The 14,227-nt window shown below is 33.1% G+C and overlaps 1 protein-coding gene across 7 annotated transcripts in view; it reads right to left on the bottom strand.

Moving 5' to 3' along the window:
- Positions 1-14,227, bottom strand: part of CEP350 (centrosomal protein 350) — a 173,347-nt gene that overhangs the window by 15,213 nt on the left and 143,907 nt on the right. For all 7 annotated transcript variants that reach the window (XM_074222164.1, XM_074222162.1, XM_074222167.1 and 4 more), the window contains 4 exons: positions 12,269-12,413; positions 9,326-9,486; positions 1,864-2,000; positions 1,269-1,351 (listed from right to left, as the gene is read on the bottom strand). In XM_074222164.1, the coding sequence (XP_074078265.1) occupies positions 1,269-1,351; positions 1,864-2,000; positions 9,326-9,486; positions 12,269-12,413 (526 nt within the window). The remainder of the gene's footprint in view (positions 1-1,268; positions 1,352-1,863; positions 2,001-9,325; positions 9,487-12,268; positions 12,414-14,227) is intronic.

Below are 14,227 nucleotides of genomic sequence, written 5' to 3'. Positions count from 1 at the left end.
ACCTAGTAAAAACTACAAAGAAGGAAAAATGGGCATACACTGGTGGGACACCATTTTCTGTTTATAATTAGCCATAGACAGGTCAAAAAGAAAACCATACAATGACTATTCCACAAAGTATTCCTATTTTTAGGTTTTATAACTATATGGGAAGGTAGAAGTTAGGGATTGGAAGAAGAGAGAATTTTTTTTTTTAGGTTTTTTTGCAAGGCTAATGGGGTTTTGCCCAAGGCCACACAGCTAGATAATTATTAAGTGTCTGAGACCAGATTTGAACTCAGGTACTCCTGACTCCAGGGCCGCTGCTTTACCCACTACGCCACCTAGCTGCCCCAAGAGACAGAATTTAATGGAACATCTACAATTCACATAGGCAGCTAGGTGGCTCAGTGGATGGAGTGCTGGGGTAGGAGTCAAGAAAACTTGAATTTAAATACAGCCTTAGACATATTATTAGCTTTGTGACTAGCAAGTCACTTCATCTCTGCATATCTCAGTTTCCTCATTTGTAAAATGGAGATGATAATAGCACCCACCTCCTAGAATTATTGTAATGATCCAATAAGATAATTTTAAAGCACCTGAACATGGTATAGACCCTATATGAATTTTAGGAATTTTTAATAATTATTTTTTCAAATATACTTTTTAGAATATAATTTCTTTGATGATCTTAAAACTCTGAAAAGATAATACCTAAATACAATTTTCCAACTTTGAGGTGGGGAGAGGGGCCTGATTTTACAAATATGGAATTCAAAGAAGAAAAAAATTATGACCTAAACAAACTGATCATTTTTAAATAAAGAAAATGATTCTATATCAAAAGTATATTTTGCCATTATCTTGCCATGTAACCTTTTCCTATGACTCAATTTTCTCATCAAATGGGACAAATGCAAATAAGCTACATATGAATGCTATAAATTAGTAATGAACTTTATAAATGAAAAATAATTTAATAGGGCAGTTTAAGTTATTCATTATAGAATAAAATTGAACAGGTGTAGACTTTCATGTGTTCCACACAAATTCTTTGTGTGTGTGTGTGTGTGTGTGTGTGTGTGTGTGTGTGTGTGTGTGTGTGTGTTTGCAAGGCAAATGGGTTAAGTGGCTTGCCCAAGGCCATATAGGTAGGTAATTATTAAGTGTTTGAGACCGGATTTGAACCCAGGTACTCCTGACTCCAGGGCCGGTGCTCTATCCACTGCGCCACCTAGCCACCCCTACACAAATTCTTAAACACCATTATGTCTCACAATACAAACCAAGATGTTCAGCAATAGACTCTAGAGATCCTCTGGACCGTTCTGCCTCAGTTAGTGATTTCCAGGTCTTTGTGGCTTCAGGTCTGAGGTAAAGAAAGTTAATATATGAAAATAAGGAAATATAAATAAAAATAAATAAATAAGGACAGAGTTCTATGATGGCAGAATATTTAGTCAAATGGAAAAGGCTAGGAGTCCCCAAGAAGGATGGAAAATTCTCAATCAACTTCAAAAGAAATCTATGAGCAACTCACCTAGAAGTCCAACTCTACTAGCACCTAATATGTTCTAATCTTTGTTATAAATATGCAGGATGGTTTTAAATTCTTTCCCCACCCAGTCTTTTAGTTCACTTAAATATACTACATATTATAAAGCTTTTGTGGTGGGGGTTGCCTCAGACAGACAAAAACCATTTTAGCAAAATTAGAGGCAATTTATTTTTTTAATTTTAAAATAAGCTAATATTGCATTATGACTGTCAATACTTCCTTATTCTCATTTGTTTCAAACACCTCACCCCAATCTTAGTATATATATCCCATCAATTATCAGACTGGCTAGTGGAGAAAATAAATAACCAAAACAGTCCAACCTGTGAAGTGGTGGAGGTTTGATTTTGGGCCTCTCAGTAGCTGAGGAGGGAGTTTTAATTTGAGGTTTAGCTGTTGGTGATGTCTCCAGGTCCCGACTTAACTCTGCTTCTGTTTTCTTGATAAATTCATCATAAGACTATTTTGAGAAATTAAAAGTTTGTAGTTAGTTTTCAAAATTACGACTTTTTAGAAAAATTAAGAACATTAAACATTTCCAGTTTATATCTGAATGGAAATAAATTCACATATTAGCATTGAAAACATTTTTGGAAAAGGGTTTTTTTTTTATCCATTTTATCTTTACTGTGTGATCTAATGCTGATTTTAAAATTCAAATTCAAAATTCTATTCCGGTAAAGTGGTTAACTTTTGGGGAAAAGTTACCAATGAGTTTAATACCCCAAGTTTTAATTTTATTTTTTATGGGAATAACAAATATCATTTGCAAAAAAATTATCATCTACTCAGTAGCAGAATGGATATGATTATTCTACAGGAGAAAGTCAGTCTTTATGAAGAACTATAAAATCCTTAGCCTACACTTTATCCAATCTATGCTGTAGTTAGTCCTTTAGCTGATTTAATAAAATGAAATCAATCCCTCTCCTAAAAGCAGTACTATCTGATGTTTTAAAAAGTGTCACAGGCAATTTTGAGCTATCTGCAATGGAGAATACCATCTGTATCCAGAGAAAGAAGTATGGACTTTGAACAAGGACCAAAGACTATTACCGTCAAATTAGGGGAAAAAATGTTATCTTATTATGTAATTTTACTATCTCATACTTTATTTTTCTTTCTTAAGGATATGATTTCTCTGTCATCACATTCAACTGGGATCAATGTATAACATGGAACCAATGTAAAGACTAACCAAATACCTTCTGTGGGGGGGGGGGGGGAGAATGGGGGGTGGATTGTAAAACTCAAAATAAATAAAATCTTTCTAAGAAAAAAAAGGTGTCACAGGGCAGTCCTGAGATCCTTATAGTTCCTTTGGGGTTGGTTCAGGTCCTTGTTCTAGGATCTCTCTAGGATGGATTGTGTTCCTAAACCTGTCACAACTTCTGGAATGCAATATCAACTGTCATTTAAAACATTTCAGAATCTAGATGCAGTCCATCTTTCCAGGTTTCTTATCATTCAATCATTTATTCAAAAAGCATTTAATAAATGTGCACTCTCTATTTTCTATCTCTTCTTCACAAATTGTACTCCACCCAAACTAGACAATTCCCTGTTTCTGGTACATGGCACTTCATCTTCAATTAGTGCATTCCAGGGATGCTTTCCTTCCTCATTTCTGCTTGTTAGAATGCCTTATTTTTTTCAAGGCTCAGCTCATGTGTCAACGCCTAAATGAGGCTCAACCTGATGCTCCAGTTGCCAGGGCAACTCTGCTCCCAGAAATTATTTTGAATATATTTTTTATCTATTGCTTTCCTTCAACAGAAAACAAGCTCCTTGAGGACAGGAAATATTTGTTTTTGACTTTGTATTTCCCAGGATACAACACAATGTTTGGTACAATGCTCTTAATACATGCTTGTTAAATGAATGTATCTGAATGTATCTGAAACAGATACTCCATAAACAGACTCTCCATAAAATGCCATATTTGGTCATACTGGTTGGTCATTAAAGAAACTTGTGTTCCTTTCATTTAGTTTATGTCTTGTGAATTTTTTTAAAATATACTCCCCTCCCCCATCATGTAGTATGTGTTTGTTATTTAGGAATGTACCTTGTGGTGAACCATTTCAACTATACATAGCCCTCTTCTTTTAAGTCCCTCACTGATCTTGCCTTGTTAAACTCTAGCCTTGGATTGTTCCCCAAATCCAATCTTTACACTTACTCACATGCTGCTGAATGAAGCTGGAGAAAAATCATAAAACCATGCAGCCTGGATCTAATACACACAGCTAGATAATTATTTAGTGTCTGAGGTCGAATTTGAACTCAGGTTCTCCTGAGCCAGTGGTCTATCCATTGTGCCAACTAGCTCTCTCAAATCTTCAGTCTCTCAGATATCTTAACACTTGAAGAGATAGCTTGACATTGAATAGATATCTTGAACTGAAGGTTCACACACACCTTAAACTCAGTATGCCCAAAACTGAATTCATTATCTTTTTATTCCAAACCCTTCCCTCTTCCTAACTTCCCTATTACTTGTTGAGGGTACTGATTTTCCTGGTTCCCTTGGCTCAAAACCTCAGTATCTCCTGTCTTTCACATCTTCTGTATATTCAATTGTTATGTCCTGTTTTTTTTCTACTTTCATAATATCTCATATATGCTCCTTCTTTGTTTTGACATTACCTTTAATCTAGTCTAGTCTAAGACCTCATCATCTCATACTTGATCTACTGCAACAGCCTGCTAGCATCCTTGCCCCAAATTTTTCCCCCACACCAGTCCATTATCCGCTCAGCTGTCAAACTGATCTTCCTAATGGAAGATGCTCAGGTTTCTATCTTTCCGTATTCAATAAACTAAGTTCAAATTCCCTCATTCCCAAACATGTACTCTGGGATCCAAAGATACAACTCTCCTGGTTGTTCTTTGTACTCCATCTCTTAACTCCAAGTATTTTTTACTATTTCTCCCTTCCAGTTTCACAATGATTTTTCAAGACCTAGTCAAAGTCCCACATTCTGTTTCCCTTATTAGATTGTGAATTCTTTGAGAACAGGGAACATTTTTTAATGCCTTTGTATCCTGGTGCTTGGCACACAAATAATACTATTAGTAAACTACTAGAACTTTTTAAAACTTGTATTTTAGGGCTCTATGAAACAATCTGTCCTTTAATTCATCATCTAATTTTAATATTCTTGGACTTGTTTAGACCTAGAATGGCTAAGAAAGGCTCTTTTTGACTGGATTTCTAGATCAGGAGATCAGAAAAAAAGCTATAAACTAACTTGATCACAGCAAAACATTTGTTAAAATCGCTAGCTTAATTTTTCTCAATAAGACAGAAAGATAAAGGATACACTAGAATTAAGGTAAGTGGATTCAAGACTAACTAAATAGCTATACCCTGAATGTAGCTATAAAATGGTGCAATGCCAATTGGAAAGGAGAATTCAGTCAAGTGTCCTAGAGATCTCTTAGCTCTGTACAACTTTACATCATCATCAGAGACTTAAAGGTATTTTTTGATATGCTTATCCAAACTGAAGAGAATACAAACTTATGAGGGATAGCTAATAGGTTAGATGACAGAATCGGGATTCAATAAAGCTATATCTAAAAAGGCAAAATGCAATAAGGCTAAAAAATGTAAACTCTCATATGTGATTTAAAAAAAATAAACTTCATAAATACAAGAATTATAAGGAATGGCTAGAGAGTAGTTTGCAAAAGATCTGGGTGTTTTGATGGACGATAAGCTTGATGACTCAATACGGTACCAATGCCAAAAAACTAACTGCAAGTTTTGGCAATATTGAGGCACAGCCAGGAATCAGAGGATGATAATATCACCATTCTATTTTCCAGTCAAACCATATCTGGAGTAGTTCTTTAAATTCTGAGCTATCTATTTTAGGAAAGACACTGTAAACGTGGAATGTTTTCAAAGGGGACAACCAGGAAGGTAAAAGGCCTTGAAATTATGAATTATGAACTGAAACTGAATTCCTCCTCATTGAAAGTATTCAAGTAAAGGTTAAATGAACACTTTTCAGACATATTGTGATGATTCTTTTTCAGATATTGGTTGATTTTAATTGGCATTGACATCTCTTTCTCCTCTGAAATTCTGTAATCTCCCCAGATCAAAACATAGATTCCATTCTCAAATTTTCCTTAGAGCATTCTGTTCACATTCTTCTATTATCCTCCCCATTATACTCTACTTTGTTTTATATTTATTTGTGCAAAAGTCATATAATAGTATACTATAGCCTCAATGAGGAGAGGAACTGTCATTTTAGTATTCTAATATAAATGTGTAGCACAGAAACTTGCAATTAGTAGGGACTTAATAAATATTAGCTGAATTACTTTTTTTCCAACATGATTAACATGGATCTATGTTTAACATGGCTATATGTGTAGAGTTTATATTAGATTGCTCTCTGTTATAGGGAGAAGGAGGGGAAGGGAGAGAGAAAAATGTAAAACTCAAAACCTTGCCAAGAAATTAATTGTTGAAAACCACCTTTGCATGTAATTGGAAAAATAAATAAAATATCAAATATATACTTTATATACGTATATATAAAATGTATATTTGTTCAATTAAAAATGTGTTCTTCTGACTTCATTACTTCTGTAAGTTGTGTCAAACATTTATTAATGTCTACTATGTTATTGTGCTACATATTGGGAATACAAAATTAAAAAAAGTTTATAAAAGACATTCTGTGTTCTTACGGAGCTCACAATCAAGATGATCAAGTTCTCAATATTCTGTTTTCATAATAACACTGGCACTTGTACCTTCTTCTCTATTCCCACTATAACTCTATTATGAACAGGTTCCTATTACTATTTTGGACTAATGCAGGAGGTCTTCCCCACCTCTAATCCTTTCCTCCCTTCAATCTATTCTTCAGTGGGAGATTAAATTTGTCATTCCTTTGAACAAAACCCTTTAAAAAGTTTCCTAGCACCTACTGAATAAGGTTTAAACTCTGGCCTAGAACTCAAGGTGGTTTACAAACTGGTACCATGGAATCTTTTTCAGCCTTACTTAACAATTATCTTCTCTTCTTGACTCCACACAAACGATTTGCCATCCTCTATTTCTCTTCTATACTTCTGTCTTTGCCTTAATCCATGCTGTTCTCTAACTCCTTCCTAAAGTACTCCCCCATGTCACTCCTCCCCATGAAGGCTTCCCTGATCCTCCTGTCGACAATGACCTTTATCCTAAACTTAAATTGGCATTCCGCATCATTTCAGATACCTAGGTAATTTTTTTAAATTCTAGATCTTAAATCACATAGAGCATAGCTTCTCAGAGAGTCATCAAGCTAAAATCACACCTCAGTTAAAAATATTCTGTAGTCATCCAATCTTTGCTTGAAGTTCTCCAAGTAATAAAGCATGTACCTTTTTTCTGAGGCTGCCCAATTCACTTTTGAACATCTTTAAATATCGAAACTTTTTGTCAAAATAGTTACATTGTTCCTAGTTCCACCCTTGTAGACTAAGGGAAACAAGTCTAACTTTTCTTTGCTATGACATCCCAGAAAATATATGGAGGGAATTATAATGCCCCACCCTTCAAGTTGTCTTGTTCAAAACAAAAACTAACTCATCAACTGGTTGCTCTATGGCAGTATATTTGTTGAACTGAATCTAAAGTTATAGTTTAGGGCATCATGCCATATGTTTTTTAGCCTCCTTATCAGTCTGTTTTGAGCACATGCTCAGTTTGTCAAATTTTAAAAACATGAACATTAGAACTGTACCCAGTGCCCATGTGTAGTCTGAACAAACTAGAAAACAGTGTTATACCATTCTGCACACAAACTACATTGTTATTAATTTAGGATAAGATATTTTTTCCTTTTGGGGGAATCACATCACATTACTGATCTATACTGACCCTGAAGTCCAGACAGAGTCTAAACTTGTAAGATTGACTTTTAGAAATTTATAGGTAAATTTTATCTTATCATGTTTGTCTCAATTGGATTCCAATTCTATTACACAAGCAGAATTAACTACTCTTTCCATTTTCAAATATTCATAAATTTGATAATCATGTCATCTATGTTTGGTCTTCATCCAAAACCTCAATATATTTCACAGAAAGAAATCATGTCTAAAATTTTTATCCGTCCTCCTGCTAACCACAGTCCTCCATATACAAAAAAAATACTTTATACATGTTTGCTGAACTGAATCTGAACTGATTTAGAGTATCATGCAATGTGACTTAGGATGCCTTCTATTTGGATATAAGTAGAAAGCAAATGAAATACAATGTTATAATCTGAATTGTAGTTTTTACTTGTGTACACAACTCAATAGAATGGAGTAGAAAAATTATATTATGGTATTTCACTTTTTCAGCATGATATAATTAACTGCAAATTTCAAAATAAGAATTCTTTATGGGTAATCAAGATATTTTTGTTCCTTCTAATTTGCTATATTTCAAATTGTGGAAGATTCACAAATGTTTTAAAATAACTAAATTCTATAATCAGTAAGTCACAGGCCCTCACATTTTTAAGAAAATTGGTAATTCAACATGTTCAATTTCAATCTATGATTATCCTGGATGCAAATGTAAAGTCTATATCAGATTGCCTTCTGTCAGGAGAGGGGAAAGGGAAAAGAGAGAGAAGGAGAAAAATTGTAAAACTCAAAACCTTGCAAAAAAAATGATTGATAGAAATTATCATTATATGTAATTGGAAAACAAAATATTTATATAAATAAAAAAAAGTGGTGATTTATTTCAAAACTTTTCTCTGTTGACAGTGGAGACATTCAATTTTATTTACCACAGTTACAAAATTTCTTGATAACTTATTTATGCACACCTCAGACATTATCACTCAAAATTATATCAGCATGATGACATGATGCTTTTCTTTCTTTCACCCTATAATTGGACAACTAGATCAAAGTTGCTCAACTTTGCATATTTACTAAAAGAGATAGGACACTGGACTTGTGGTTTCATTGATATAGGAAATTTTCTTTACCAAAATTGGGCAGCACTTTCTCTGATATTTATAGTTTTAGAAGTTGCATGGAGAGTTGTTATAGAGAGGTTACAAAACCTGTCAAGATTACACAGTGTTTATCAGCTATAGGACTTTATATATAGAGATAGCTTTAAGACCAGCTCTCTCTTTCCATGATGTCATAGGACTATCTACTAAAAGTTTATTATTGACAAATCTAAGAAATGAACTTTCTTAGCAGAAACTCAGTATTTTTATCATTCTTTAATATTTATCTTTGCTATTAGGTATTTTATAAAGGACAGTGAAATTTATCAAAGATATATCCAGTGAACATTTTACTAGTAAACTTTATTGTTAGTAATGATGATGGTGATCTCATAAATAACTATGTGGATAAAGTACTAAGATGCATTCGAAAAACAATATGAAACAACGAAAGAAGATGACAACTGTCTGACCAGTAAATACTAACGAGCTTTGCAGCATGGGACTCACAATTCCAAAGTGGTTTTTTATTTTTTAAATGGTATTTTGTGTATTGTTTAACTGGACACATATGATATGTTAGTGGATAAGAATCATGACCATCACTTCAAAATAATCATTGTCCTTTGCTTATTTTTAAAAAAAATCATCTGTTTAATCATTTTTCCAAGAGTTTAGATTTCCTGAGATGAAAAAAAAAAATAAAACACAGCACAAAATACAGTACCAGTTAGTGGTGGATAATTTCTAATCAATTTACCACTTTGTTAATATAAAAAACATTTTGGATTTGTATATCCATTTTTCTAACCTCTAACTGTTTGATCAGACTGGCCTCCTGGGCTTTCAGTCTCTCTTTCTGCCTTTTTTTCTGTTCCTTTTTCAGCTGATCAACAACTGATTTTCTCTTCCGTAGTTCATCTTTTAGAGCTCTGATTCTACCTTCAATGTCACTCTGGTCAGAAGTAGGTTCTGAAAGAGATACAATTAAAACAATTCAAAATATAAAGGCAAATAAATCTGTTATGAATTACACTGGGTTTTTCTTTAATTATTCTTCAAGGATTTGATAAAGCTTACCCATGGCCCCAGACCACTATAATCAAATAAATTTACAAAACCATGAAAACATTCAAGTTTAATATTAATTATAAAAAAAAGAGAACACCATTTAAACAGAATCAATATAATGGTTTTCATAAATTAAGAAATAAAAAGTAAAAAAGTGCTATAGGCTCTATTAATCTTTATTTCCAATTGTTTTTTCATTCATTTCCTTTTTTTCAGGTTTCATTTGTCTTTTGAAATTACAAATAAAGGGGTGGCTAGGTGGCGCAGTGGATAAAGCACTGGCCTTGGAGTCAGGAATATCTGGGTTCAAATCCGGTCTCAGACACTTAATAATTACCTAGCTGTGTGGCCTTGGGCAAGCCACTTAACCCCGTTTGCCTTGCAAAAACTTAAAAAAAACAAAACAGAAATTACAAATAAAATCCTGAGATTGGTATTTCTAGCTCAAAGGATATAAACAGTTTAGTGACTTGAGGGTAAAATTCCAAATTGTTTTCCAGAATGGTTAGACCAAGTCATAGCTTCACTAACAGTACATGAAACACATCCTACTTATGTGAAGAGACATTTGAATAGTCATACAATATAAGTAACTTTAAATGCAAATCAAAAAACATCTGTGCATTAAAAATTTTAACTTATGAAAAATTCCAGAAAAATCCAGAATGGCTGAATATTCAGGGAACTAATTATGGAATTTCTTTAAATGGAACCAGGAGATCACATATGTTCTGTCCTTGAAGAGAAAGAGATCAGACTTGATTCAGAGAAGCATTCAAGCTTTAAATATGGAATAAAGAACCCCAAATTTTAATCACAATTCCAATGACTTGCAAGGTGACATTGGGCAAGTTATGCTCACTTATGTAGGTAACCAGAAACTCTTGGCAAAACTCAGCAAATTTCAGAATTTACTAGTTTGCAAATCAGTATTAAGGAATATTGCCTTTATGTAATTTTATCATAAAGATGGCATAAAGATAAAAAGAATTCCATATGAATTTCATCTATCATGTGTTTATATATCACAGGTTAGGAACCATAGATTTAAAGGAAAATAAAGTCATATGATTTTTATTCCCATTAGCATTGCCTTCTAAATAAGACTTTGAAGGTTCACAATCCTAAGTATTTAATGATAGCTTTATATTGAAAGCCTAGTTAGTAGTTGATGATTCTAGGCTACTACACTATGAATAGGAAATCTATGTGGCATGAACTAAAAATTAATTTTTCTAGAACTTAATACATATCAGTATTCTTAAAATGAAATTTTTCCAGTACCCGGAAATGGAAAAGTTACTTTTATGATACTATGAAGGAAACTACTGATTAATTAAAAATTTTCCCTTAATTCAATGGATCCCAGCCTGTGGTGTATAAATCTGAGAATCTTCAGTAGTAAGTTAACTCTAAATTTACAAATAAACATATTATCTATTACCTAATTAAATGCTTCACTATTTTTAAATGCTATGTAGCTAGTATAATAATTTATAAAATATAAATGTACTAAAATTCATGGTAGCTTTTCACCATTATGAATTTTCTTAGGTGGCTACTAAGAGTGAAATCTTTTTCAATTAAAAAAGTTTGCTTTAAAACAAATTTCAATGGGAAGCTAGGTGGTACCATAAATAGAATGTAAGATCTGGAATCGAAAAGACCTGAGTTTAAATCCAGTTTCAGTCAGTGACTGTGTGACCCTGGGAAAGTCACTTAATTTCTATATGTCTTTGTTTTCTCATTTGTAAAATGGGGATAATAATAATACCTGTCTTCCAAGATGGTTGTAAGGATCAAATGAGAATATGTAAAGGGTTTAGCACAGGGCCTGGCACATAACAAAGCACCATATAAATGGTTGGAGAAAGAAGTCAATCATACAGATGCAGTCATTTTATCAGATCTTTGTGCTTAATTTAAATTTTTCTCTAATATATGAAAAGGTTTGATCATAAGATGTGTGTATATAAAATAATTTTAATGTAAAATCAAAATGTATGAAAATATATCAAAAATAATCAAAAAATTGCAAAATGAAAAAAAAAAACCAACCCCAGAGCACTATTAGGGTCAGACAAATGTCTAATGAAAATGAATATACTATTTTCTGTCAAATCAAAGCAATGTCATGCCTGAATATGTACAGATAAGTGGAAATTATATTAACCTTTGAGGCTCTATAATTTTATGGGAATTATCTGCTTTAGGAACGTTTATTGAATTGAATCACTTTGAAGTCTTTTACATTACATTATATAAAAAACAAAGCAATTGTTCATCCTGTGACCTTCACTAAAACTGACTGGAGAAAAATCAAGGTAATTTTGCTGGAAAAGACAACTTGATATGAAAGTTAAGCTACTGGCTCTTTGATACTTGCTGCCTATAATTCACCTTGGTGTGAGTAGGATAATCCTCTTAATTACCCTTACTTATTTAAATAATCACGGCATTATCATCTAGCTTCATTGCTTACAGAATTCCTGGACAACAAAAAAAAATACAAGATTTTATACTGTCCATGAAGAGATGATAAAATGTTTTTGAGGAACAGATATCATAAATTTTTTTCATTTAAAAAAACTCAAGTGCAGTCAAGACAAGTAAAAGCTTAATTGGTCATTCAAAGAAAGACAAAATTGACTGAAGTAATATACTTAAGGATTACTAGTCTTACCTGACTGTGTCATAGATAATGACTCATCTGACCAACTATGAGATAGTTGATGGGATTTTCCAGATAGGCGAGACTGTCCTATAGTTCTGTGACTTCCTTTACTGGAATCATGCTTTGACAAAGATGTACAGCTTTTCGAAGGTGACTGTTCAAATATGGAAGCAGAGAGAACATTCAGTAATCTATTTAATTCTAATCTAAAAAATTCAATTAAAAAAAGAACATGATATAAGGGTAAAGTTCAGTTTTGAAAGAAGGAAGAGAAGAAAGGAGAAGCATTTCTGGAAATGATTGAGATGAAAGAATAAAAAGCATCAATCACACAGATGTATATAAATGAATAGAAAGTAAATTAATCAATAAACATTTATTAAGCACCTATTACGCACCAGGCTTGGTGCTAAGCAATGGGGATACAAAAAGAAAAAAGAAAAAAGTAAAGTTTAAAAGGCAAAAGCAGTCCTTGCCCTCAAAAGAGCTCACAATCTAATGGGCAAGGCAAACACAAACAAACAAACAACAAACAAGCTACATATAAAATAATTAAGAGGGGGTGCTAGAATGAAGAATTCACTTTTCCTGCTAATCACTGTTCTATTCTTGTGTCAAGAAAATCTATTATCCTTGAAGGGCACAGGTGGGTGTTTGGGAATCTGGTCTGTTATGACTATAATACTAACTAGCCAGGCAGATGGATATTACCAATCAGCTTTCCATAACAAGAAGTTATTAGAAGTTATTGCTAACCAAGCAACCTCATATTTTTAATCAATCTATTGTTTTTCCATCTATGATACTTCTTCTAGCATTTGGATGGTCCTCCATAAAAATAAACTGTCAGTCCTCATTTAGGGTCAATTGGCTTGATGAGGAGCTAAAAATTCATATTTGTAGTATTGGTAACTGCCAACTTTACCATAAACTGAACATGCTTAGAATTTTGTAACATTAGTTTACTTTAATTTTAATAAAAACAGGTCCTAGAAAAAATTAATTAAAAAGGGGGTCTTGGCACATTTCTATTATGTTTGAATAATTTCAAAAATTTGGAATGGCAGGGAAGAGAGACACTGGATGAGGCAGGGGAAGAATAAAGAATATGATCCACATAAATTGGTTGCACAGAAAGAGTTTCACAAGGAGAAGGTGAGGGGAGTAGACAATGTGTGATATCACACATTGTCTACTCCCCTCACCTTCTTGCATTTTAGAAACTTGACAGTGAAAGTGTTTTATCAAGTATTAACTACTTCCTTCATCTTCTCCCTACATTTTAGAAACTCTTCCCTGTGCAACATTTGGGTACAGAAACTTATATTATCCAACAGGGAAGCAGGAAGAAAAGTAAAGAAAGAAAGGATGGGGATGAAGGTTGATAAAAGGGAAGATGGATTAAAGGAGGCAGTGATCAGAAGCAAAATAGACACTTAGAGAGGGAACAAGGTTAAAAAAAAAAGAAAAGATCCTGGTATAACAGAAAAGAGTGAAGGAAAACAGAGTTAGGAATCATAATTGTGAATGTGAATAGGATGAGCTCACCCATAAAATGGAAGAGGACAGCAGAATGGACTAGAAACCAGAATCCAACAATATGTTGTTTACAAGAAAAACACTTGAAACAGAAAGATCTACATAAACTTAAAGTCAGGAGTCAGAGGAAAAATCTATTATGCTTCAACTGAGGTAAAAAAGACAGGGGTGGAAATCATGATCTCAGACATAGCAAAGGCAAAAATAGATCTTATTAAACAGGTAAACAACATTTTACTAATAGGTACCATAGACAATGAATTAATATTAATACTGACCATAGATGCACTAAATGGCACAGCATGTAAATTAAATTTTTAAAAACAAATTTATTATTTATTTTTAAGCATACTTTTTTTTTAAATTTTGAGTTCCAAATTCTCTTCCCCCCTCTTCCCCCTCCCCCACCCACTGAGAAGGCAAGCAAAA

The sequence above is a fragment of the Macrotis lagotis genome, chromosome 2 (genome assembly GCF_037893015.1).
Source record: "Macrotis lagotis isolate mMagLag1 chromosome 2, bilby.v1.9.chrom.fasta, whole genome shotgun sequence".
Taxonomy (NCBI): Eukaryota; Metazoa; Chordata; class Mammalia; order Peramelemorphia; family Peramelidae; genus Macrotis; species Macrotis lagotis.
The sequence above is the reverse complement of the archived record's forward strand: the minus strand, read 5'-3'. Positions and strand labels throughout refer to the sequence as shown.